This window comes from Apus apus, chromosome 14, assembly GCF_020740795.1.
Source record: "Apus apus isolate bApuApu2 chromosome 14, bApuApu2.pri.cur, whole genome shotgun sequence".
NCBI classification, from domain to species: domain Eukaryota; kingdom Metazoa; phylum Chordata; class Aves; order Apodiformes; family Apodidae; genus Apus; species Apus apus.
Genome location: NC_067295.1, coordinates 3,338,046 through 3,359,661, shown reverse-complemented (window position 1 = coordinate 3,359,661; position 21,616 = coordinate 3,338,046). Strand labels below are relative to the sequence as shown.

Genomic DNA, 21,616 nt, shown 5'->3' with positions numbered 1-21,616 from the left:
CTCCCTCGCTGCCCTCTGGATCTCTGCTTTCTCCTTTCTCTTCTGTCCCTCTTTTCCTCCCTCTCCTCCCCGCTCTAGGGACTTCGTTGTGTTACTCCAGTAAAGTTTGTTGTGCGCGTGACATCTGACCCCGTTTGCGCCTTAATTTCACCCTTTGGGATTAACTTTTAAACCTTTTCACGGGTCCCGCGGGACAGCAAAGGCAGCAGCTGCCGCGCGGTTTATCCCAGGGGAGGGAAGGCAGGATCCAGCCGGACCAGCCTCCCGCGGCGGTGAGGAGGGTTAGAAAGCAGGGGGGTTCTGCCCGTGAGGCCGCACGCCAGCCCCACTGCCCGTTTGTGCACCCGATATCGTCTTATCTTCGTTTTGTCCAGGCAAAATCATAAGAAATTGCCCCGTTATCCAAACACCGGGCGGTGACAGGGACCCACCCTCCTGCCCAGCCCCGGGGGGATCGCAGAGCCCTGGGTGCCCCCAGCAGTGGCCACGGGGAGAGATCGGGGGGTCCTGGCATCTAAAAACCCTGGACAGGGACCAGCAGTACCCCACAGCACAAAGACAAAGCAGACAGGTGCCAGGACCCCATCCTGGGACACCCACCCATCCCTGGGGAGCTCAAGAGCCCGACTGGACCAACTCTGGTTCTCAAACTGCAGCAACTGATGGAGAGCAGCCCTGAGAAGGGCTTGGGGGTGTTGGGTGATGAGAAGCCCAACATGAGCTGTCAGTATGTGCTCACAGCTCAGAAATCCAACCAGGTCCTGGTGTGACCCCCCTGCAGTGCTGGGTCCAGTTCTGGAGCCCCCAACATAAAAAAAGGACACAGAGCTGTTGGAGCGAATCCAGAGGCACAAAGATGCTCAGAGGCTGGAGCAGCTCAGCTCTGGAGACAGGCTGGGAGTTGGGGTGTTCAGCCTGGAGAAGGCACCAGGGAGACCTCAGAGCACCTTCCAGTGCCTGAAGGGGCTCCAGGAAAGCTGGGGAGGGGCTTGGGACAAGGGCAGGGAGGGAGAAGACAAGGGGGAATGGTTTCAAACTGGAAGAGAAGAGATTTAAATGAGATATTAAGAAGAAATTATTTCCTGCAAGGATGGTGAGACACTGGAACAGGTTGCCCAGAGAAGCTGTGGCTGCCCCATCCCTGGAAGTGTTGAAGGGCAGGTTGGATGGGGCTTGGAGCAACCTGGGCTGATGGGAGGTGTCCCTGCCCGTGCAGGGGGGTTGGAACTGGGTGATCTTTAAGGTCCCTTCCAACCCAAACCAGTCTGTGATTCTACAACAAAAGAGACGCCAAGAAGCAGATCTGAGGGTGAATTTTATTGAAACCAATGACTGGGTTTAATGGGTACAGACTGTTCTCAAGAACACAAGGCTAGAGGGGTTTCCACTGCAAGTCAAAATCCTCGTCCAGCTTAAAGCCAGGCTGGTTCCCCCCACCCTGGCAGAGGGGATGCAGCAGGACAGGTAAGCCCTGCATGGCACACAGAGGGGTTGTGTTTGCCTCTTCAGCAAAGCCTTGCTTCATCCACAGGGTCCCAAGCCCACCCTAGAGGCATCTCCCCAGTGTTTGAGAGGGCAGATGCTCCCCTTCCCCAAAACACAGGAATTGGGACTTTATCCAGGAGAAATGCAAGGAGAAGGAAAAAAAAAAATTAAAAAAAAAATAAAAATCATAATTTTCCAAAGCACCAAAAAAGGGTGAGACAGAGGAAGGGGAAAGGGGCTGAAACAAGGAGAGAAGAGGGAGGGAAAAAATGTTCAACCTCAAAACGAAAAACAATCTGAAGTAACCAACTATGAAAGAAGAAAAAAAAAAAAGACAATTGTACATCTGATGCAAAAAGCTGTCAAACCAAAAAGCAGGTGCTCCTGGAGAGCCTCGGGTGGTTTGCAGAGCAGGACTGAGACGTGGGGAACATCAATTATTTCCTTATTTTACACGAAGAGGTAGGGTGGGGGCTTCAAGGTCAACCCAAAGCTGAACAGGGTTTGTCCAGCTTGCAGCCTGGGCTGGTTCTCTCGGGGTTTATCAACTCAGAGAGGAGGACTGGAGCAGTGTGTGTTGGGGGGGGGAACTGTGCCCAGCAGGGGGGCACAAAGCACTAAAAACCATTTGCTCTGAAGCAGCTTCCCCTGGGAGCAGCTCACAGGAATAGATGGTGGAGCAGCCCTGTTCCCAGGCAGAGGGTCCCCAGCATCGCCTTCAAACCCTGAGCTCCAGGAGTGGGGAGATAATTAATTTAGGGGCACATCATTCTTCATTGGGTGGGGGGCCCTGAATGCTGGAAATGCACCCTGAAATCCAGACCTCCAGGGTGTGAATTTCAGGAAAACACATTTTTAAAAGATTCAGCTAAAAACCAGATGCATTTCTTGTTTTGTTTGGGTTTTTTTACCAAGAAAAAAAAAGTCTTAGGGCAGGGTGTCTTCTAATGATCCCTTCCCCTCCACCCCAAATTTAGCCAGAAAAACACTAGCCATTTCACCAAATCTGCTGGCCACATAGACATTCACACATTCATCATTGATTTAAAAATATAATATATATATAGCACACACATACACACACACAAATATATATTAGAAAAGAAAAAAAAAACAAAAACCCCTCTGAAAACTCAATCTATTAAAAAAAACAAACAAACAAACCCCAACAAAACCCACAGCCCGTGCATTTATCCCGTGATCATTTACAGTAGAAGACAGAAATCCCGTTTGCTCCCGGAGCTCCGTGCAGGTTGCTCAGGCTGGGAGAGCAGGGAAACACACCAGGTTTTCACAGTGGATTTGTTAGTGGAGAAGGAACTGCTCCTCCCTCCTCCCACGCTGAAGGGCTTTAATTTATAGCAAGTTAGATTAAAACTAGGAAACATGTTACAAAGTCCATTATATATAGATATAAAATGTACAACTGTCGCAGCCCCCGCGCGAGTCGGTGGGGTTTGGATCTTGGCTGGTGCCTCGGGGGGCAGCTGGAGGGGTTGAAGGTAGTTTGGGACACAGGGGTGAAAATACAGCCTCCAAAATGAGCAGGTGTCACAGTGCGAGGTCTTACGTGAGCCCCAGCTTGGAAGGGAGATGGAGCAATTGGAAGGGAGATGGAGCAACGTAGACTCCAGGTGCCAGAGCTGTGAAAGGCGTTGGATGTCTGGAATGGGGATGTGTCCTCCCAGGCCCAGGGCTTGAAGGAGGAGACAGGCAGTGCCCAGGGACCTGCTTGTCCCCCTGTGTCACCTGGTGCCAGTGTGGGGAAGGGAGCAGTGTGTGCTGGGTGAGGCCCCGTGGGCAGGCGCGGGGTGAGCGTGGGTGGCAGCTTCTGTCCAGGTGGCTCCTTGAAACATGGTGGGTTCCCCCCCCAAGGGAGCAGCATACGGATTGAGGGAGGGGGACAGTCTGGTGCTGCCTTGGAACATCATTCAGATGTTGAGCCAGGCATTAAAACAGCCCTTGGAGTGAACAGTGGGTGTGCTCAGGGAGCCCCACAGCCCCCCAGAAAGCTGTGCAAGCTCCTGGGGGCCTCTAGAGCTGGGCACAACGGGCAGGTGAGCAAGCCCTGACAGGCAGGGGAGGGGAGTGGGGCAAGCACAGCAGAAGGTTATTTTTTCTCTCTGTCTTCCTCAGGCAGCAAAGACACACAAAGCCCTGCACTGTACCCCGTGCTGCTGGGGAGGGGAGTTGTCTCCTGGCACACTCTGCCCTGGCCCAGCTCAGGCACCAAGGACACCATCCTCTCCCCAGGAGGGATATGCTGGCATCAGCAGGGAACTCCTGAGCCTTCCATCTCCATGGCTTAGTTGGAAAGGTGTTGGCTTCAAAAGGCTCATCCTGGGGGATTTCGTTTACAGGGCAAAGAGAAAAGAGATGGCGAGGCCAGATGGGGCCACAGATGCCCACGGGCTGGGGAAGTGAGATTTGTGCAAACCACCATCAACTCGAGTCCTCAGTCGCTCTTGTGCGGGGAAGCTGGGATGGAGGGGACTGCACGAAGCCGTGAGGTTGGAGTTAGGAGTCTTCCCCGAGGATCTCTGTCACAAAGGAGGCCATATCAGTCTCTTTGGTGTCGTGCAAGGTAAAGAAAGGGTGTTCCTGCCAACAAGACCAGAGGAAACATCAGCTGACACTGAGGACAGACAAACCCAAGAGACCAGTCACACAGCTGGCAAGGTGCTGAGGGAAGGACACCAACCTCCTCCCACAAACACCATCCTTTAGCTAAGAGATCAACTAACGCTTTCAGGCTTGGTGTTTCTAGGTTCAGCCCCAGCAGGACAGCCCACTTTGGCAGCTGCACTGCCACCGTTTGAGGTCTAAACTCGCCAAACAAGAGCAGAGGATGAAAACACCTGGAAACCCTGACCCTAACACCCATGAAATTAACACACCCTTCCACCTTAGACACACTACACCCATCCTACTCCATTCCTGAAAAATCACCCACACATCCCATTGTCCCATTTTCCTAGCACCTGCTGGACCATTTGTTTGACTTGTGAAACATGTTGTGATGAAGACCAGCAGAAATGGCTTCACACTTACCATAAGTTCTAAATAGTTCATTCGCTCAGCGGGGTTCTTCCTTAAGCTGGAAGACAAAAAAATGGGAGAGAAGGGCTCTTTTTTAGGGTCTATCACAAGGCATCTCCCCTTCCCAACCAACATGACGTCCTTCTCAAAAGCAGAACTCCCTCCTTGGCCAAGCAGGTTTGAACCACCAGCAAAGCAGCCAGGCAGGTAACTGGGCAAGGCCAACTCATGGTGGCTTTGCCATGAAAAGCACCAGGCAAGCAGCCTGCTGCAGTCTGTCCTGCACAGACCAGCACAGACAGGGAGGAGATGGTTTCCCACCATGTGAAGGGTGGGCAGATCATCTCAACGCTCGTTTGAGCCTTGCCTGGGTGGGTTGACCCCTGCCTGGCAGCTCCAAGCAGCACCCAGGGAGCAGAGGGACACCCTGAGGAGCAGCCACTGTACGCAGAACCCACAAAACCACAAATCAGCTTTCACCCAGATGCTGCCAGGGGTTCGTTCTTGTTTCATTGCTGCTTTGCCAGGAACCACCAAAATTTCAGCAGCAACGACCTCAAAGGAAGAAGAGAAACCTCTGCACCTTCCACAACCAGCCTGGGTGAGTCAGGCTGAGAGCAAAACCAGCTTGGGCAGCGCTTCCTGCTGGGTGAGGTAAGGTGTGAAGAGGAGCACCAGCCTGGGTAGGGTGAGGTGGGGAGAGGTGGGCTCTGAAAGGACAAACCCAGCCCCACGCTCTGCTCCAAACCCCCACAGATCAGGCCTCCTGTTCAGCCAGGCTGGGGGAAGCCACCAGTCCCTGCTGGTCACTCACCACTGTGCCGTGAAGTCCACAAACTCCTTGGAGAAGCGATCGGTGGGCAGCTGGGGTGAAGGTTCCTCCACCACCTGCTTGAGCTGTTGGAAGGGGGTCCCCCAGGACTCATATGGGAAACGAAGAATGGCCAACTCGATCTGAGGGTGGAGACAAGCTGACATGAGACACCAGGTTGAGCACAGCCCCAGGCAGCCTACCTCAGCCTCTGGATTCAAAACAAAAAACCTCTTTCCTTACAAACCATTTTCAATTTGGGTCACACCACTTTTTTTCTTCTTTTTTTTTTTTTATAGAAAGACCCAGAGGCCAAAAATACTTCCTTTTGAGGCTGGTTCAGCATATTAATGCATTTACAGGAAGCCACCAAAGATATGTAAAATGGGATTATTTAAAAAGATAACAACAGCACGCTGTTCCTGCACCAGCTTCCAAAGTGCTTTGCTCTCCATAATCCAGCCTCTGGGCTTCAGACTAATACTGTAGGAGCTAGACTGATAAAAAAATCCACAAACCCAAGAAAAACTAAGTGCTAAAACATCACTTGGGAACAACTTTGCCTTCCTACAAGTCACCTCTGTTCTGTCACCCAGGAAAAAGCCTGTCACAGCTCTTGGGTGGTTGCCTCATGCAAAGGATCAGCTCTTAGAACCTCCAGATATGCCTGGTCAGGTGGGATGGGATGGAAGGAATGAGAAATCCAAAAGGATGCAGGGTAGAGCCAGGGACCCCTGCCTCTGGCTCAGGCCAGGGGCATCTCAGCCACCAGCTGAATGAAGCCACCAGCCCAGAACAGCCTGGAGTAGCCTCGCAACTCAATGGTCCTAAAACCAGCAATCAAATCCCTTCAGAATTATTTTTTTTTTAATTAAATATAAAGAAATAAATAACCCTCAGGAAGCCAGCCCAGGACAAAGAGGGAATCAGCCAGGTCAGGGTTCCACTCAGTTGCAGGCTGGCAGTCTGTCAGCAAGGTCCCCTCTCTCCCATCCAGCTTTGGAAAGGTTGAGATTTGTCATTCAGGCAATCTCCCATCCCACAGCTTCCTGCACCTTGGGAGGAACACTGGAGCTGATTACATTTCCAGCTAGCTCTGCTCTGGCATGGGGACACCAAGGAGAGGGGTTTGGGTTTGGCTCTGTGGCCAAAACTAGCTGGGGCAGAGGGAATATCTGCCAAGAGATCTGTGCAGCTCACAAAAACACAGGGACACGGTGCCCAAAACAGGTCCCAGCTCACAGGGTGCATTACTGAAAAACAATCTACCCACAAAGAGACAGTCTCCTGGAAAGTGAAGAACACGTTCCCAGGCAGCATCCCCTCCAAGCCAACAGCTGGGATTTCCTTTGTCCTCTGGAGCCAGATTTCAGCTGCTTTCTGCACGATCTGTTTCTTGCAGGAGGTAGATAAACCACCCTGAGCAGCTGCGATTTTGGAACTGAAAGTATTTCCCCTTCCTGTTGGCTGTTCTGAACTACCCTGCAGGCAGGACCTGCTGCAAACCATGCTCAGCACCCCTTGCTGCAGCAGGGCAGGATAACTCACCCCCATCCTGCTGCAAGGCTTTGCTAACTGAGTCTTCCTGCATGTGGGAAGGCTGGGACCCAGCTCCAGCAAACCCTGCTCCACTGGCTGCTTCCCCAGCCAGTGCACAGGGAACTGCAGAGCAATTCAAAGCCAGACTCTTGGATGTCCAAGCCCAATGCCATCCAGGTACTGCCTGCTGGGAGTCTGTCATCCACACCACCCTAGTTCAGAACGAACTGGAGCTGTTTGGAGCTGGCATTGTACACAAGCAACCCTGTGAAACCAAGCAAGGGGGTACAAGGGACCCATGTGGGTATATCAGACCTTTGGGTATCCCCCAGGATCCAGCAGGAACAAGCAAGAAGGGAGAGGAGGAAAGGGAAGGGACAGAAGGTGGATTATGTAGGGGGGCTGGAACTAGATGATCTTTAAAGTCCATTCCAAACCAAACAATTTCATGATTCTACGATCCCCTAGCAAGCTTGCAAGAGCCTGCAGCAATGCTGGCTGCATGTCCCAGCTCACAGCAACCCTGCTGAGGGCTGAGGGACCCCTGAGTGCATGGGGCAGCACCCCCACCCTGTGCCCTGGCTAATTCATCTCATGCCCTGTGCTCCCACGCTCACAGTTCAGCCCTGCTGGGTGGGAACCCACCCAGGGGTGAAGCCACCAGCTGCCACAGGGCAGGGCTGGAGCCCCACCAGCACAGACCCCAGCCCAGGGCTGCAGGTGTTACCATTGTGATCCCCAGGCTCCAGACATCCGACTTCACGTTGTAGCCCTTCTGGTTCAGCTCAGGGTTTATTCTTTCTGGCTGTAACAGCAAGATGGAAGATATTACAACTCTGTCTTGTTTTCCCAGTGTAAATTCCCCCAGAGCAAGTCTCTGGCTCCAAAATCCAGGTTGGGTGGATTTCCCTGGCTCATATCCCCATGGAGACAGGGTCAGAGGTTACATCTAGTACTGATTGCTCCACACAAGCCACATAACTCTCTCCTCCAGCTCCTGAGTGAGACTTGGACTGTCCCTGCAGCCTGATCCTTTCTCCAGGAGCACGAGCTACCCACACAGATGCCACAGATGGCAAAGGGAAACTCATGCTGACTTGAGAGGATGAAAATAAATGATCCTGCCAATAAGAGCCTCAGCATTTTCTCGCCAACAAGAGCAGCCCTTCCAACCACCACAGCCAGCACCAGCCAGTCTTTCACCCTTCTGCAAATGGAAGGTGGCAAAGGAAGAGTCTGCTGCAGGATTAACATGCTGAGCTGGGCCTACAGGCAGGTAATCCCACCCATGGAAGACTTTACTGTGTCAGGAAGCCCGGAGCACTCTGAAGTGCTTTCTATCTCAGGACAGAGATGATCCAAGACTGATTCCTAAGCAGCAGACTCTTCGAGAAGGCAGCTGAAGGCTGCCAGCCCCACAAAAGCACACTTACAGCCATGTATGGTTTGCAGCCAGCATCCATGGTCTTGGCCACAGAGTCCACCAAGTAGCCACTGATCCCAAAATCACACATTTTCACGTGTCCCTCCTTGTTGATCAGCACATTGGAAGGTTTCACATCTAAGAGAGAAAAACATAACAGGGCAGGTTGGGCCTTTGCAGAGCCTGACATGGCTGTCCACCATGGTCCCAAGGACCACTAGATCCCAATGTAGGCATCCCAGAGGGACATATCACAGATCTCCTGGGAAGGGGTCCTCACACAATTTATTTCAAGGCTAGATCTCCAGCCACATCACACTAACCTCATCCAGCACCTACCTCTATGGATTACGGACAGTTTACTGTGCAGATGCTCCAGAGCTCGTACAATCTGGGAACAAACACAGCAAAAGAGCCTCCATTAATCACTCACAGCTCCAGATTTCCACCACTAACACACCACCTGTTTCCACATGCCCTGGGGTTGAACACAGACCTCCAACGGGCTCAGAGGATGCACAAAACCATGTAAGAACACAAAAGGCACTCACAGACACGGCCATTTTCCCCAAAATGTCCTCAGGGATGGTTTTCTTCTTCTCCAGAACTTTCTTGTAGAATTTATCTAGGGAGGTGTCCATGAGCTCCATGCAGATCCACACATCACCCTGCAGATGAAGAGGAAGCAGCTGAGAGGGAATTTCCTGAAATCCCCAGGATAGGAAGGGAGAGGTGGGGACAGACGGGACACAGACACTGCCCCTTCCACACGGGGAAGCCAAGGTCCCTGCCATGCCCAGCACCAGCACACAGGCTCTGCACTGGATAGTGATGGGCACAGATGTCCAAGTGCCACTAAAACCACCTGCAATGGCTCCCTTTGAGGGTCTACACCAAAGCCAGTCCAGGCCATGGACAATGTGCTTGGGCACCTGCCATAGAATGGGACCTGCTCAACACTGCCCGATAGAGACAAGCCTTTGACTTGAGGTCATGGCAACATCTCAAATAGCCCAGGTGGGCTGAAGGAAGCAGACATGGTTTGGGACACTTTAGTGGCTTCAGCACAATCACAGGGGCCCCAGGAACTGTGCAGCCCACCAGCCATCCACCGGCTCAGTACCTCACGGAAGAGGGCTCCGTAGAAAGTGACCGTGTAGAAGCAGTCAACTGTCCTCATGGAGATGTCCAAGTCCATCAATAACCTCTTCTGCTCCTGAGTGTTCACAGTTGCTCGAATCCTCTGAGACAAATACAAGAGAGGTCTGAGGTAGGTGGGATGACACCACTACAACCCAGGCTGACACAGAGGACCTGTGGTTCTGAGACCAAGGCGGGTGTTTTGGGGATTATTTTGCAGCTAGTAGCACCCCAGAAGATGCCCAGACTCCCTCTTCCAAATGAATGACAAACCCTTGGCAAGCTCTTCAGTGGATGCAGGATCAGGCCAGCAGCCTGGACAGGCACTGTGACATCCAAACCCTGGACTATCCAACAGCAGGCACCAAGCCTGGCTTTCACAGCCTGCTGATCAACCACACAGTGTCCACCTGGTATCAGCACAGACCCTCCAACAGCCACACCGGGGATACCAGAGGCTGCCAAACAAGAGACAAGCCTGTCTCCATTTTGCCACAAGCAGTGGAGTTCAGTAGAGTCTCTCCCCTCCCTCCATGTCCCTCAGCAAGCAGCTGTCCTCACCTTCACAGCCATGATGGTGCCGCTCTGCGCGTGCCGGACTTTCTCCACCACACCATAGGCCCCACGGCCCAGCTCTGAAATTGTCACCAGGTCATCAGCTTCCACCTCGAAGTTCTTAAAGAAGAGAGACCAAAAAAAAAAAAAAAAAATTCAGATCCAGGCACGCTCATCACCAGGGACATCAGCAAAGGTCCAACACTTGCAGAGTGCTTCCAAATAATGGTACCTACAGGACTCAACCAGCTTCTGTATGTATCACAAGCACCACACTTAAGAGAAATTGGGTGTATTTTTTGCTCTATAGAACCAGAGCCCAAACCCTCTCACCCTGTACTCAACAGAGCTCATTTAATTCCCCCTCTGCAGCTAGAGATCAGGACTTTCATCCTTTAAGCCAGGGCATGCTGCCACTGGAAAGGGCACCAAAGGTTGGTGCCTCTCTGCCTGCTGGGGATCCCCCACACGAGGGTGTTTCTGCAGTTGCTGAACTACCTGCAGGATTTTAGCAGCTCCTGTGCCAGCACGGGCAGCAGTTGGAAGCCTCTGCCACAGCTCCAAATCCCCACGTGCAGCTGGGATCCCCCCACCTCACCCTGCAACCCAAGAGATCACGGGTCATAAACACACCTCCCTGTCTAATAACACCTGTGCAAAGCCCTTCTTAGATGGGATGGTAGACCCAGCCACCCAGCAACTCCATTCCTAATGACTGGGGAGTTTTACCTGCTTTCCAAACTTTCTCCCACCACCAGAAAGCAGCCAGCACCATAAATCAGGAGTTAGCACCAACAAAGGAACTCAGACAAAGTGCAACTACATAAATCTCACTTCAAGCTGGGAAAAAAAACCCATCTCCAGTGCTCAGACAAGTGGGTGCCCCAGGCAGCAGGGAGCTAGGGAGCTCCTGCTCAAGCTATGAACAAGTTTCCCTCCAGACGTGTTCCCCTGCAATTGCTCTGCTGGGCAGGGCACGAACTGTGCAACGAGACACGGGCTATTTTTGGTTGCTGCGTTCATCGCTCCTAACAAGTCACAGACCTTTCAAGCCAGGCTTTGCCCTGCCTCCAGTTTTCCTCCGGTCTCAGGGAACACAAAAATATAATAGCAGGATGCCAAATTGCCCCAGTAGCCACAAAGGCAGCCAGGGTGGGAAAACACCCAGGGCACAGCGCCGGATACTGTGCCTGCGTGCTACGCCCAGAGCGGAGAGGAAACAGCTTCTGGTGTGAAGGAGCAAAGCTGGGAGATGCGGCTGCTGGGCTCCTGGCCAGCAAAGCTCCCCTTGGCGCTGGCCGCAGCATGGCCAGCAGCGACCAGCTCCAACAGACCTTCCTGCCAGCCCTGCCTCTGGTTATTGGAGCCAGATGTGGCTGGCGGGCGGCCGAGGGAGGGAGCAAGAGAGGTCTGTGCCTGAGCTCAGCTCCGAGTTATGCGCTGCCCGGCACAGGAAGGGGCCGGCCCTTTCCTGGGCAGGACTGGGAGAGGCCAGAAAAGAGGAGAACAGGGCTAACGGGGACACATCCAGCCCCCCGGGCAGCTGGCAGAGGAGCAGCACAGGCTCACAACTCCTGCAGGGGCCTCCAGGAAGGATCTGGTGGTGCTTTTCAGGACACGTGTTCTGTAGTTGTTCCAGGTTATTGTTTGGGGTGTGTTGGTTTTTTTTTCCTGGCATTTACCCTAAGGCTTCCCCAGAAGCTGGCGGTTCCCAGCACGCTCCAGGAAGCAGCATTGCCCTGCCCAGCAACAGAGGCACCGACGGAGCTGGTGCTCCCCTCCCCAGCATCATTCCTCCAGCCCCAGAATCATTCCCCCCACCCCAGCATCATTCCTGTCCCCAGCATCACTCACTCCGTGCCCTGGGGTGTTCGGTGGTAGAGCGGACACGGCATCACTTCCATGAATCCCATGGACCCAAGGTCATCACCCACACCCCAAAGCTGGTCTTCCCCCCAAGCCCTCTTCCTCCAAAAATACCTGGGCAGACCCCCCCTGCCAACACCAGTGCAGGGTGCAAGTCTAGAGAGCTTTCCACAAGCTCCAGCACTCCCTCATGCACACCCTGTGCCCAGGCTGGTACAGAGAGCATCTCTCCCCAAGCTATTAATACACACAACACAATGGCCAGAAAATGACACAGGCAGCAGGGCTGTTCTCCAGACCCAGCCAAAGCTTCTTCTCCTCTCCCCTTCTCTACTATTGTATCAGTCCCTCAAACCTAAACCCTTGCACAGAGGCCAAGGGGCCCAGATCCCATCAGACAAGCCACCTCCCAGCCTGGAAGATAAGCAGCTAGATACAGGGCTGATCCAATGGTATTTTTAGCTCATCTGCAAACAGCCTCCTGCAGCCCCAGGAGAGCCAGTAACAAGAGAAAGAAATAAAAGAGAGACCCTGGCTATTTCTAGCAGTGTTTTTCATCAGGTCAGCAGGAAAGGCTTTGGAGAGCAGGAGAGAAGCTTTGTGTCCAGCTTTCTCCTGGGCCAGAGGCACAGCCCTGCGGGTCAGTAGGACAAAGGGGACTTTGTTTTGGGTAGCCAGAGAGCATGGGGAGGCCATGCTGATTCAGGGTGGATGGGCTGGGTCCCTGCATTCAGATCACTGCAGCCAGTGGGGCTGCCAAGGGACCACTGTGATCTCCCACTATGGAGAAAACTGCACACCCAGCCTTGGACACCCACCTGCCTTGCAGGGACTGCCTACAAGCAGAAGGCACCAGCCAGGGAGCACAAAGGCTCAGAGACAAGCTGTCTTGCAGGCAGGGTGACATGTTCAGCTCCCCCAGGTAACTGCTCTAAACACACAAAGACACCCCATTGCTCCACAGGGGAAAGGTCCTGCTGTGGGAAGTCTCAGCCCTGCAAAGATGCATCCCATGAGGCTGCAGCACCAGGATGGCACTGTCCTCGTGGGCTGCTCTGAAGTGTCAGGATCTGATTTGACAGGTTGTCAGGCATGATCAATGAAACTCCCCATACCAGGGGCAAACAAAACTGGAAGCAAGCAAAAAAAATAGGCCCCATTGACACGTACTTTATCTCCGATGGTAATGAACGTTCTGGAGTCCAGGTTCCTTGGGGGCCTGCAAAAAAAAAAAAAAAAAAAGAAAAGAAAAAAAAGAAAAAAAAAAGAAAAAAAAAAGAGAGAGTCAGGAGAAAGCCCAACTTCATTAACCCTCTTGGCCAGAGCCAAATTTCACGTTCCTTCAAGCACTTTCAGCTGCTGCTTTCCACTGTGCCTTGTTGTGGGTTGAAACCAGCCCCCCCCAAAAAGTCACAAATGCTTTAATTGTGCCAGTGCCACCTCAGCTGCACACAACCAGCAAGAACCCCAGAGTCAGCTTGGTGGGATGTGCATCAAACCAACAGGCTACAAAACTATCCCTGCTCAGGAGCCCAAGGAACCAAGACCGAGGAGACGAGACACTTCTGTGACAGAGCAGCCCAGCTGTCATGTTTTGACAGGCAGGTGTTGTAACAGGACAGCCACGTAGCCCGAAACACACGCCGGGGGAGCAACAGGTAATTCCTCACCCCTGAGTCATTTGTGTACACTCGCCTGCCTGTTTCAGGCAGAGCAGCAGGCAGGGCAGGCAGAGCAGAGCAGCAGGCAGGGCAGGCAGAGCAGAGCAGAGCAGCAGGCAGGGCAGGCAGAGCAGAGCAGAGCAGCAGGCAGGGCAGGCAGCACCTCAGTGTCACACTTTGCACAACACAGCGCAGGCGAAAGTCTTTTCCTTGATGACTTTTTTCCTCTTTGCTGCCCACTTCCCATTATGGGCAGCACGGGACTTTTAGAGCCGGCACCAGCGTTTTGTCCCTCGTGCCTCACATCCCTGCCCTCCCCATCCCCTGGGACATTCTAAGAGTGGAGACTGCCCAACTGGTTCAGCCTCGCAGCTCCCATCAAAGCAATACAACAACCTCCAGCTTCAAGGAAGTACTTCAGGCTCACAGAAAAAAAAGCCCTGTGCTGTGCAAATATTTGCACTGCAGCTTGAAAAGCACAAAGAAAACCTGTGGCTAGCTCATACCAGCTTTTACATGAGTGCTCTGGGCATGCAAGAGCCCTGCAAACTCCAGGGTGATGCCTTCTCCAGGGGAAATTCAGACACTGATAGGAGCAGAGACAGATGCACCCGTGGGGGAAGGAGGTGGCTGCTGCGTGCAGGGCTCGGCGTCTGCATGTCGGGCTGCACGGGATTAAATGAAGGAGCTCCCTTGGCTCCCCCTCTGGCAGATCTGCCCTCTCTACCTGGGGTTTTCAGTAGTGTTATTTCCCCTCCGGGGATTTCACTGCTCTCCTGGAGCTGGGAGGGTCTCTAGAAAGTTTCTGGAGCAAACAAGGCCCAAGGTGTTTTGAAAGAGCACCATGGGAGAGGAATTTAAGCGGCCTGCTCTTTGTCAAACCAAGTGTCACTACCCTGGGCTCTCCTCCACAGTGTAACAAGCATCAGCCGCACAAAACAAACAGGGCAGAGAGAAATTCCAGTGCCCTGAGATATAGTTGGGCACAGGACCCTGCACCAAGCAGTGTGTGGCATATTCCTGTCCTCTTTGCACCAAGGTGGGGAGCTGCAAACAACTCAAACTAGCCCTGATGCACAGGCCAGGGAGAGGACACACACTCTTCTCTTCCCTTGCATTAAAAACCTTTCCCTCTTCTTCCCTCGGGCAGATTTGCTCTCTCCACCACGACTTCGTCCTTTGGCATTGGCACAGCCATGCCAGGAAGACTGAAGGAAGTCTCCCAGCAGCCTCCTGGCCTTTGTCTTTCAGCCATTTCAAGGCCAACAGGCACCTCCCGGATGGACACAGGCTGTATGCGTGTGCACGCACACGTGTGTAATTCCTTCTCATCACCCACAAGCCAGAGCTTAAGAGAAAAAATTAACTATCCTGGTTCTGTGAAATTTACAGGAGCCATTCCTGACACAGGGTTGAACCCAGCTTTGGAGAAGCTCCAGCTGGCTTTAAGCAACAGACACTTACGTTGTGTTGGCGACGGGCTGTTTGATGGGGACACATGTTATCCTCAGCTCCCGTTTCTTCTTGCTTTTCACTGGAAGAGAAGATGCACATGTGAGCAACTGGCATTTTTACTTTTCTTGCTTCAAGCATCCCCTTGCCTGCAGCCACCAGGCAGGGGAGGCAGGGCCTGGACCCCTTACACTGCAGCTACAGCGAGATGACAGGAGGGTCACAGTGCTCATGACCATTTGCCCAAAATTTCAGGCAAGAGCCAGAAGCACAAGTGGGTCTCAATGTCCCTGTCAAGCACCTGCCTGCAGCAATACCCAGGGGTGCACTGACAGAGACAATTTTCCAAGTCCTGCAGCCAAGGACCTCCTCACAGTGCTCCCCAGGCACCCCATAACTGATCTTTACCCTTCGTGGCTATTAACAGTCCTCTCGTTTGGGGGACTTTAACTGCTGATGTTTAGGGGACAGGTTAAAGCTGCAATATCTGCTGGGCACTCACCTGGTTTGTGCGGCTCCAAGGATCCTTTGGAATCTGCAAGAGAAGAGGGATATTGGCTCAGCCTTCAAGCTCCCAAGGAGCCAAGTGCCAGCCCTGCATCCCTCAGGGTCCCAAGGAGAGCAATCCGAGGGATGCAGAAGGGCTGCCCAGCCCAGCCTGGCCCGATCCCCGTTTCCCCAGCCACAAGAGGTCCCCACACCATTAGGGATGCTCCTGAAAACGCTCCCTGTCCAGCTCCTCCCTGCCCCCATCCAGGCCTTCTTGCAAAGAGCCAGACCCCTTCTGCAGTGTGGGTCAGATGTGGCACAGAAGGTGACAGCCACCAGACCTCCAGCAAAACTAAGGAGTCACTCCCAGCAGGAGAGGGGACAATTGACACCCAACAAAGGGAAACCAGGACGAAACTAGACACGAGCTGACTATAAGAACCAGTAGCAAACTGGCCACAAACCCAGGCTGGCAGAGGCTGAGACCCCACCAGACAAGACAGGACCCTATCAGGAGTGACTGGCAAGAAGATGCTCTCTTCCTGCTCCTCCCCAACTCCAAACAGCACAGAAGAAACAACCCACTGCTGCCAAGAGAAACAGAGCTCAGACAGGTCCAGGGGTTCCCAAACACTTGCAAATGAATCCCAGAGACAAGAGAAAACCAGCACAGGGGCAGCAATGGGCAGAGGAGACCTGTGCAAGGCTGAGAATCACTGAAGCCCCAGCCAGCTCCTCCAACAGCCACCAGCTCTCCACCTACCCCAGCTCGCTGGAAAACAGATCATGAGGGGCTGGGGTGGGGGCTGAAGGGTTACAGCTGAGAACCTCCAAGTCCTGATCCCCCTAAAGAGATGAGGGAGCCACTGTGCTTTGCAGCTGAAGGTGCCTCTGGCTTGCACAGACCTGGAAGATGCATTAAAAAGCACAAAGAGCAAGGTGTGCTCCAGGCAGGGAGCAGAGGGCTTGGGTGGCCTTGGACAGTCCTTCAAAACAGCTTCTACTTGCCTGGCTCCCAAGAACAGGCATGTGGACAAAGTCCAGCATTCCAAAGGGTGCCAGGGAAGGGAGGGGAGAGGCAAAGAGCTGGGATTTCAGCAGGAGACAAAGCACCATGCAAGAGCTCCTGCAGCAGCAAGACAGAAGGACGATACATGTCCAGCATGTTCCCAGCACACAGTCCCTGTCTCCATCCCTGTCCCCTGCTCACTGCAGATGCCTCAGCTAAGATGGGTGCCTGAAACCCATTTTTCCAGTCCCATCCTTCCCCAGACTCAAACCCTTCTGAGGCTCCAGGTGAAATCTATTCTGCAAGATCCTGCAAAGGTCCTAGCTGCAAGACCAGCAGCATCCCTCCCTGCTGAGGGAATCAACACTGATCAATTCAGAATCAGCACAGATCAGTCCATATCCCCATCTTATCTGCCATCTTTCCTGCATCAGGGCTGGTCCATAAGGTCTGGAACCAGCAGTTCCCACGAGTTATGGGAGTGATGTGAACTTCCAGCTCAAAGAAACCAGCCAGGGAGCTGCTCCCCCCCAAACTGGTCCCACTTGGCTGGAAACCATCTCTGGAGGCTTGACCATCTTACAACACCCCTGGCTTCCAATTTGTGAGCCTGTACATTTCTCTCCCCCATCACTCACCCAGCAGGGCTAGAAGGGGGCCTCTCACTAGCCCAGCATGTCCACTGCTGACACTGTGCAAATACCTGGTTGAGGAGCAACAATAGGAGCAAACGCAAAGCGGAGCCGAAGGGAAGACACCGTCTGTGGGCTGGGAAATGCCGCCCTTTCCCACACCCAGCCTCTCGCTACCCAGTGTGGGGGGCTGACCACAGAACCTAAAAAGTGCGGTTCCCAGAGTCCTTCTGCACCCAGGCAAGTTGGGGAGTTCATGCTGGGTGCACATCCCAGCCCATCCAGGGGGATGGATTTCACTCCCTGCTGCCTGGAAGCCCTGCACGCAGCACTTCTCCCCCACGACCTGCTCTGAAACACAGACAGCAGTTTGCACACAGCCATCCCAGGCAGTTACCAGCCAGACCTCTACACCAAGCCCTGAAACGTCCCCCATCCCAGCTGGTATTTTGCTTAATCTGTTTGCTCTCCTCTCCCCCATTGCCATAGCAATCCTGCAGCCAGCACAAAGCACCGTCTGTGCCACCGGCTCTCCCGGCAGCGCCAGCCGTGGCGCGGTGACTCACGCAGCGGGAGCAGGGTGCACAGGGTCCCCAAGACAGGCATCTATCCTTCCTTACCCCCGGCAGCAAGAGCCAGGCCAGAGGGAGCTGGGAGTCCCCAGCCTGGGGTTGGGAATCAATGGGGTGTGTTGTTCAGTGGAGTCTGAGCTCACAAGCAGGAGGATTTGCCAGCATGGGGCAGAGAGGGACAGAGAGATTCCTCATTAGGGATCCCCTGCACCCTGCAGGAGTCATTTATCAGCTCTGTGCATCCATCATACCCTGGGAACAATTCTGTAACAGGGGTCCTGCACATCAGCCCACTTCCTTGCACTCCCAAACCACTGCCCTTCACTTGCGAGCATCATGCTGCCAGGGTCAGTGACAATTCCCTTCCTGCCCTGCCACTCCAGCCCCAAAACCCATTTCCTAGCTCCAACCTGAAAAAGCACTGATTAAACAGGAGATATTCTGCCACCACTCCCAGGCTCTGTCTATGCCACCAGTGGAGAACCCAGCTCGGCCCGTGCCTGTAGGAATAAAATCAGTCACTATGCTGCCCTGCAGCCAGGGGAGCTGAGGGGGAGATTGGATTTGCCTGTCACAGCTTTCCCAAAACTTCCCACCAGCTTTCCAGCACCTTGCAGGCTGGTCTGGACTCTTGCTTCAAGCTTCTGCCACTGCTGGCAGCAACAGCAAGGGTCTGGCCAAGCAGAGGTTGAGTGGGCAGGCACCACTTCCCCTTGTGCACAGCCAGGGAAAAAAAGAAAAGAGGTGGGGAAGGGGGGAGAAAAATAAAATGGGAGGAACAAAAAGGCAGTGGGATGGGCATGGTGACAAGACCTTGCAATTCAAGCCCTTCTGTCCTGAATACATCCCAGGGCAGCATTTGCTTTTAACCTCTGCAGGCAGCTGCCAACTGCTCCTTCTCACCAGCAAGGCCTCAGCACCATTTCTCCCACATTTGAGATCCTGGTAGGGTGCAGGAGGAATTGCTGTAACATGAAGAATGGTTTATATCCCCTGAAAATTCTGGAAACATGCAGGTTTCCCAGGGCACAGGGCTCTTGCAAGAGGAGTGGCTGAGCACAGAGCAACAAGGCTCCCCCTCTAGAGATCCCTCCAGGGGGGCAAAAAGGCTTCAGAGGGACAAGGGGATTTGGGGACACATGTCCTGGCTATCTCTGGAAGCCCCAGGGCTCTGCAGGCAGCAGAAGGGGCTGCCAGCTGCAGGGACACACAGCACAGTGCCTTCAACCCAGGCAGGGGAAATTAGCTGACAGAAGTTCCTGGTGCTGCTGAAATTGTAACCCACGTGATGCTGCAGGCACGTAACTGCATCCTTTATGCTAAGAAAGGAACCATTTCCTCCTAAAGAGACCAAGAAAAAAAAAGCCTCACAATTTATTTATTTTTCTCCACCAGCTAAGAACTGACACAGACATTTCCTGGAACTGCTTAATTCAACATCTGAATCCTTGTCTTTGCCACCACCGACTTCAGTCCTACTAAGCTGCACCTCTCCCCAGGAGGTTTATCCTTCCCACTCTGCTGGCGTAGGTGGAGAGAAATGAACAGGACAATCTAAAGAACTGTAAATAAAACTATTTGCCTGAGCCGACCTTTGAAATGAAACCTCTCTGCTGCCTCCCCAGGGCTCCAGTTCCAGCCACAGGTGAAGTCCTGGGGAAGGCTGCAGCACAGGAAGCTGCTCCCAGAGCCGCACCACTTTGGTAGCGCTGGGGCAAAGGTTTTGGATGCAATCCCGGTTCTCCTCCATCCAAGGAGGAGACTCAGATGCCATGGATGGGGCAGAGAACTGGAGGGTGGATCCCAGCCCTGCTGCAAAGAAAGAGCTGGAACAAAAAAGCATCAAGGAGGAAAAAAAAAGAATTCAATAGATAAATTAGAGGCAGGGTGCAAAGCAAAGAGGGGAATTTGGTTGCTTTGGTCATGAGAGCCACCTCCTCAGAGGCACACTTTGTGCTATTTTCCACTGTTGAGAGTGGAAAAAGCTATCTGTGGAAGTGGAAAAAGGGCTCTCAACCTGCTAAAAGCCATCACTCATCAGCCAGCCAAGGTCCGGCTGCAGAGCGGGGCTCCTGCAGGTCATCGCCGCCCCACGCTCGACTTCTGCAAAAACTCAGTGAGGAGGAGGAAAAAAACACGCTCCAGAAAAAGCCCCTTGCAGCCCCAAAACGACCTGTCAGCCCATGCTGAATCAGAGCTCCTGACTGCCAGGGCCATCGTGAGCACCCGCCTTCTCAGTGCAACAGGAACAGACGACCATGCAAGAGCTGCTGGAAAACCCTGTGTCCCAGGAATGCAACCAAAACCAGAGCCAGGAGCTCACTTTACCCTCCAAATATTTTCCTTTAGCCACGCTAGGCTTTACTATTTATTTATTTTTTTACAATTAAGATGCCAGTTTTCAAACATCCCCCCCCAAACATGCAAGTTCCCAGCGCTTTCAGAACAGAGCCCCAGCTGCAAACGCCAACCCCCCGCCCAAGCAAGCAGAAAGTAAAACCACGTGGAGGGACCCAAAAAAGTTCCACAGCCCCTTTTAGCACCAGAATCAGCCTTTCGCTTTCCCCCACCACGTGTTTTGGAAATTGCAACATCTACCTTGCTTCTTGTCCATGGTTTCCCAGAAATGAAGAACAACGCCGGCACGCCTGGCAGAAGAGAGGGATGGGGGCGGCTGGAGGAGGGAGGGGAAGAAGAAAAGAATCCCGCAGGATCCAGCACACGGCACTTCTTGCAAGCACTGGTGATTATTTTCAGGGGGAATGCATGGCCTGAAGTGCTTGCTGGCTTCACGCAGCTCTGCTCACCCGGTGTTCCCGGAGCAGCAGGGAAGGCAAGCGGGGGCAGCCGGGGAAGGTAGCGCCGCGTTCCCTCATCGGCAGCTGCCGAGGTTGGCCGGTCTGGGCTCCGATTACCCTTGAAAGCTCAACAGTTGTAAAAACTGCAGCAGCGAAATAGCAGATGACGTCAACAGGAAACTGGGGGGAGCCAACTCCAGCTCCAGGAGCCATTGAAAGGCTGAACTGCTCCAGCGCATCCCAGGGGGACACGTTTTCTTCCGACAAATTAAACCATTCAACCCCAAGCTGCAAGCAGAGCCTGCTCCTGCCTCCTCCATCCTCCTTCCCAGGCATCCCACCAGAGCAACCCTGGCTCCAGGACAGTCCTGCTGCCCCCCAGAACACCAGAGCAGAGGAAAGCCCAGGCTCACTGGTTTTGGCTCCCAGGGGGTGTGCCAGGATAGAAAGAGGTCACATTTCTTTACGCTGCAGGTGACACGCTAATTGCTTTGCCACTAACAACTATTACCACAACAAATAGTAGAAATATTGTTCCATGACAATATCAGCACAAAGCTTAGCAGCTATTCCAGGGTGACAGCCGAGACGGCAGCTCTGGTGGCAAAACAGAAATTGCTCCATGGATTTGGGTGGTAATTCGGAAGGGAGAGAGATGAAGGAGTGGAAAAAACAGAAAAAACCCAAACATCCCTTTCTCTGCAAACATGTGCGAGAAGAGTCGTGGCCAACTCCCTCAAAACCAGCCCAGCAGAAGGCAGTGCCAACATTCCTGATCAAAGCCAGACTGGGCTCTGACAGGCTGCAGGTTTGTGTTCGATTTCCCTGTCAGCCTGGAGGGGAGATACTGTACCAGCTTCTTTACCTCCAGCTAATTATAGGAAACGCCTCCCTTTGCTCCCGAGCCGTTCCCTAACTTGTCGGCTCCGCCAGGCCACGCACATTTGCAGGCAGAAAAGTCAGAGGTCAAGGTAAACGCACATACCAACATAATGAGTGACTCTAATTTTAATAGTGTTTATATAAGCCCCAGAAGGACTGCGGAAGATATTTTCTCAGGCGTGTTTCCACTCCCAGGGTATAGTTTCAGGCACAGATCATCAGCACACAGGGGATGCTGACGCAGGAGCTGCTATCGCAGACGG

The 21,616-nt window shown here is 53.2% G+C and overlaps 1 protein-coding gene across 2 annotated transcripts in view; it reads right to left on the bottom strand.

Annotated features, from left to right (window-relative positions):
* Positions 1-1,297: 1,297 nt before the first annotated feature.
* The window catches only part of MAP2K3 (mitogen-activated protein kinase kinase 3), a 33,161-nt gene continuing 12,842 nt past the window's right edge, over positions 1,298-21,616 (bottom strand). The window contains exons 1-13 of one of the 2 annotated variants that reach the window (XM_051632377.1): positions 20,272-20,589; positions 15,474-15,506; positions 14,984-15,053; positions 13,029-13,077; positions 9,999-10,112; positions 9,421-9,540; positions 8,849-8,965; positions 8,637-8,688; positions 8,308-8,435; positions 7,602-7,679; positions 5,339-5,478; positions 4,537-4,582; positions 1,298-4,086 (exon numbers count right to left, since the gene is read on the bottom strand). In XM_051632377.1, the coding sequence (XP_051488337.1) occupies positions 4,003-4,086; positions 4,537-4,582; positions 5,339-5,478; positions 7,602-7,679; positions 8,308-8,435; positions 8,637-8,688; positions 8,849-8,965; positions 9,421-9,540; positions 9,999-10,112; positions 13,029-13,077; positions 14,984-15,053; positions 15,474-15,506; positions 20,272-20,287 (1,047 nt within the window). In that variant the 5' untranslated portion in view covers positions 20,288-20,589 and the 3' untranslated portion in view covers positions 1,298-4,002. Of the gene's footprint in view, positions 4,087-4,536; positions 4,583-5,338; positions 5,479-7,601; positions 7,680-8,307; positions 8,436-8,636; positions 8,689-8,848; positions 8,966-9,420; positions 9,541-9,998; positions 10,113-13,028; positions 13,078-14,983; positions 15,054-15,473; positions 15,507-20,271; positions 20,590-21,616 lie in introns of those variants that run through there. The other variant, XM_051632378.1, reaches the window with a different exon arrangement.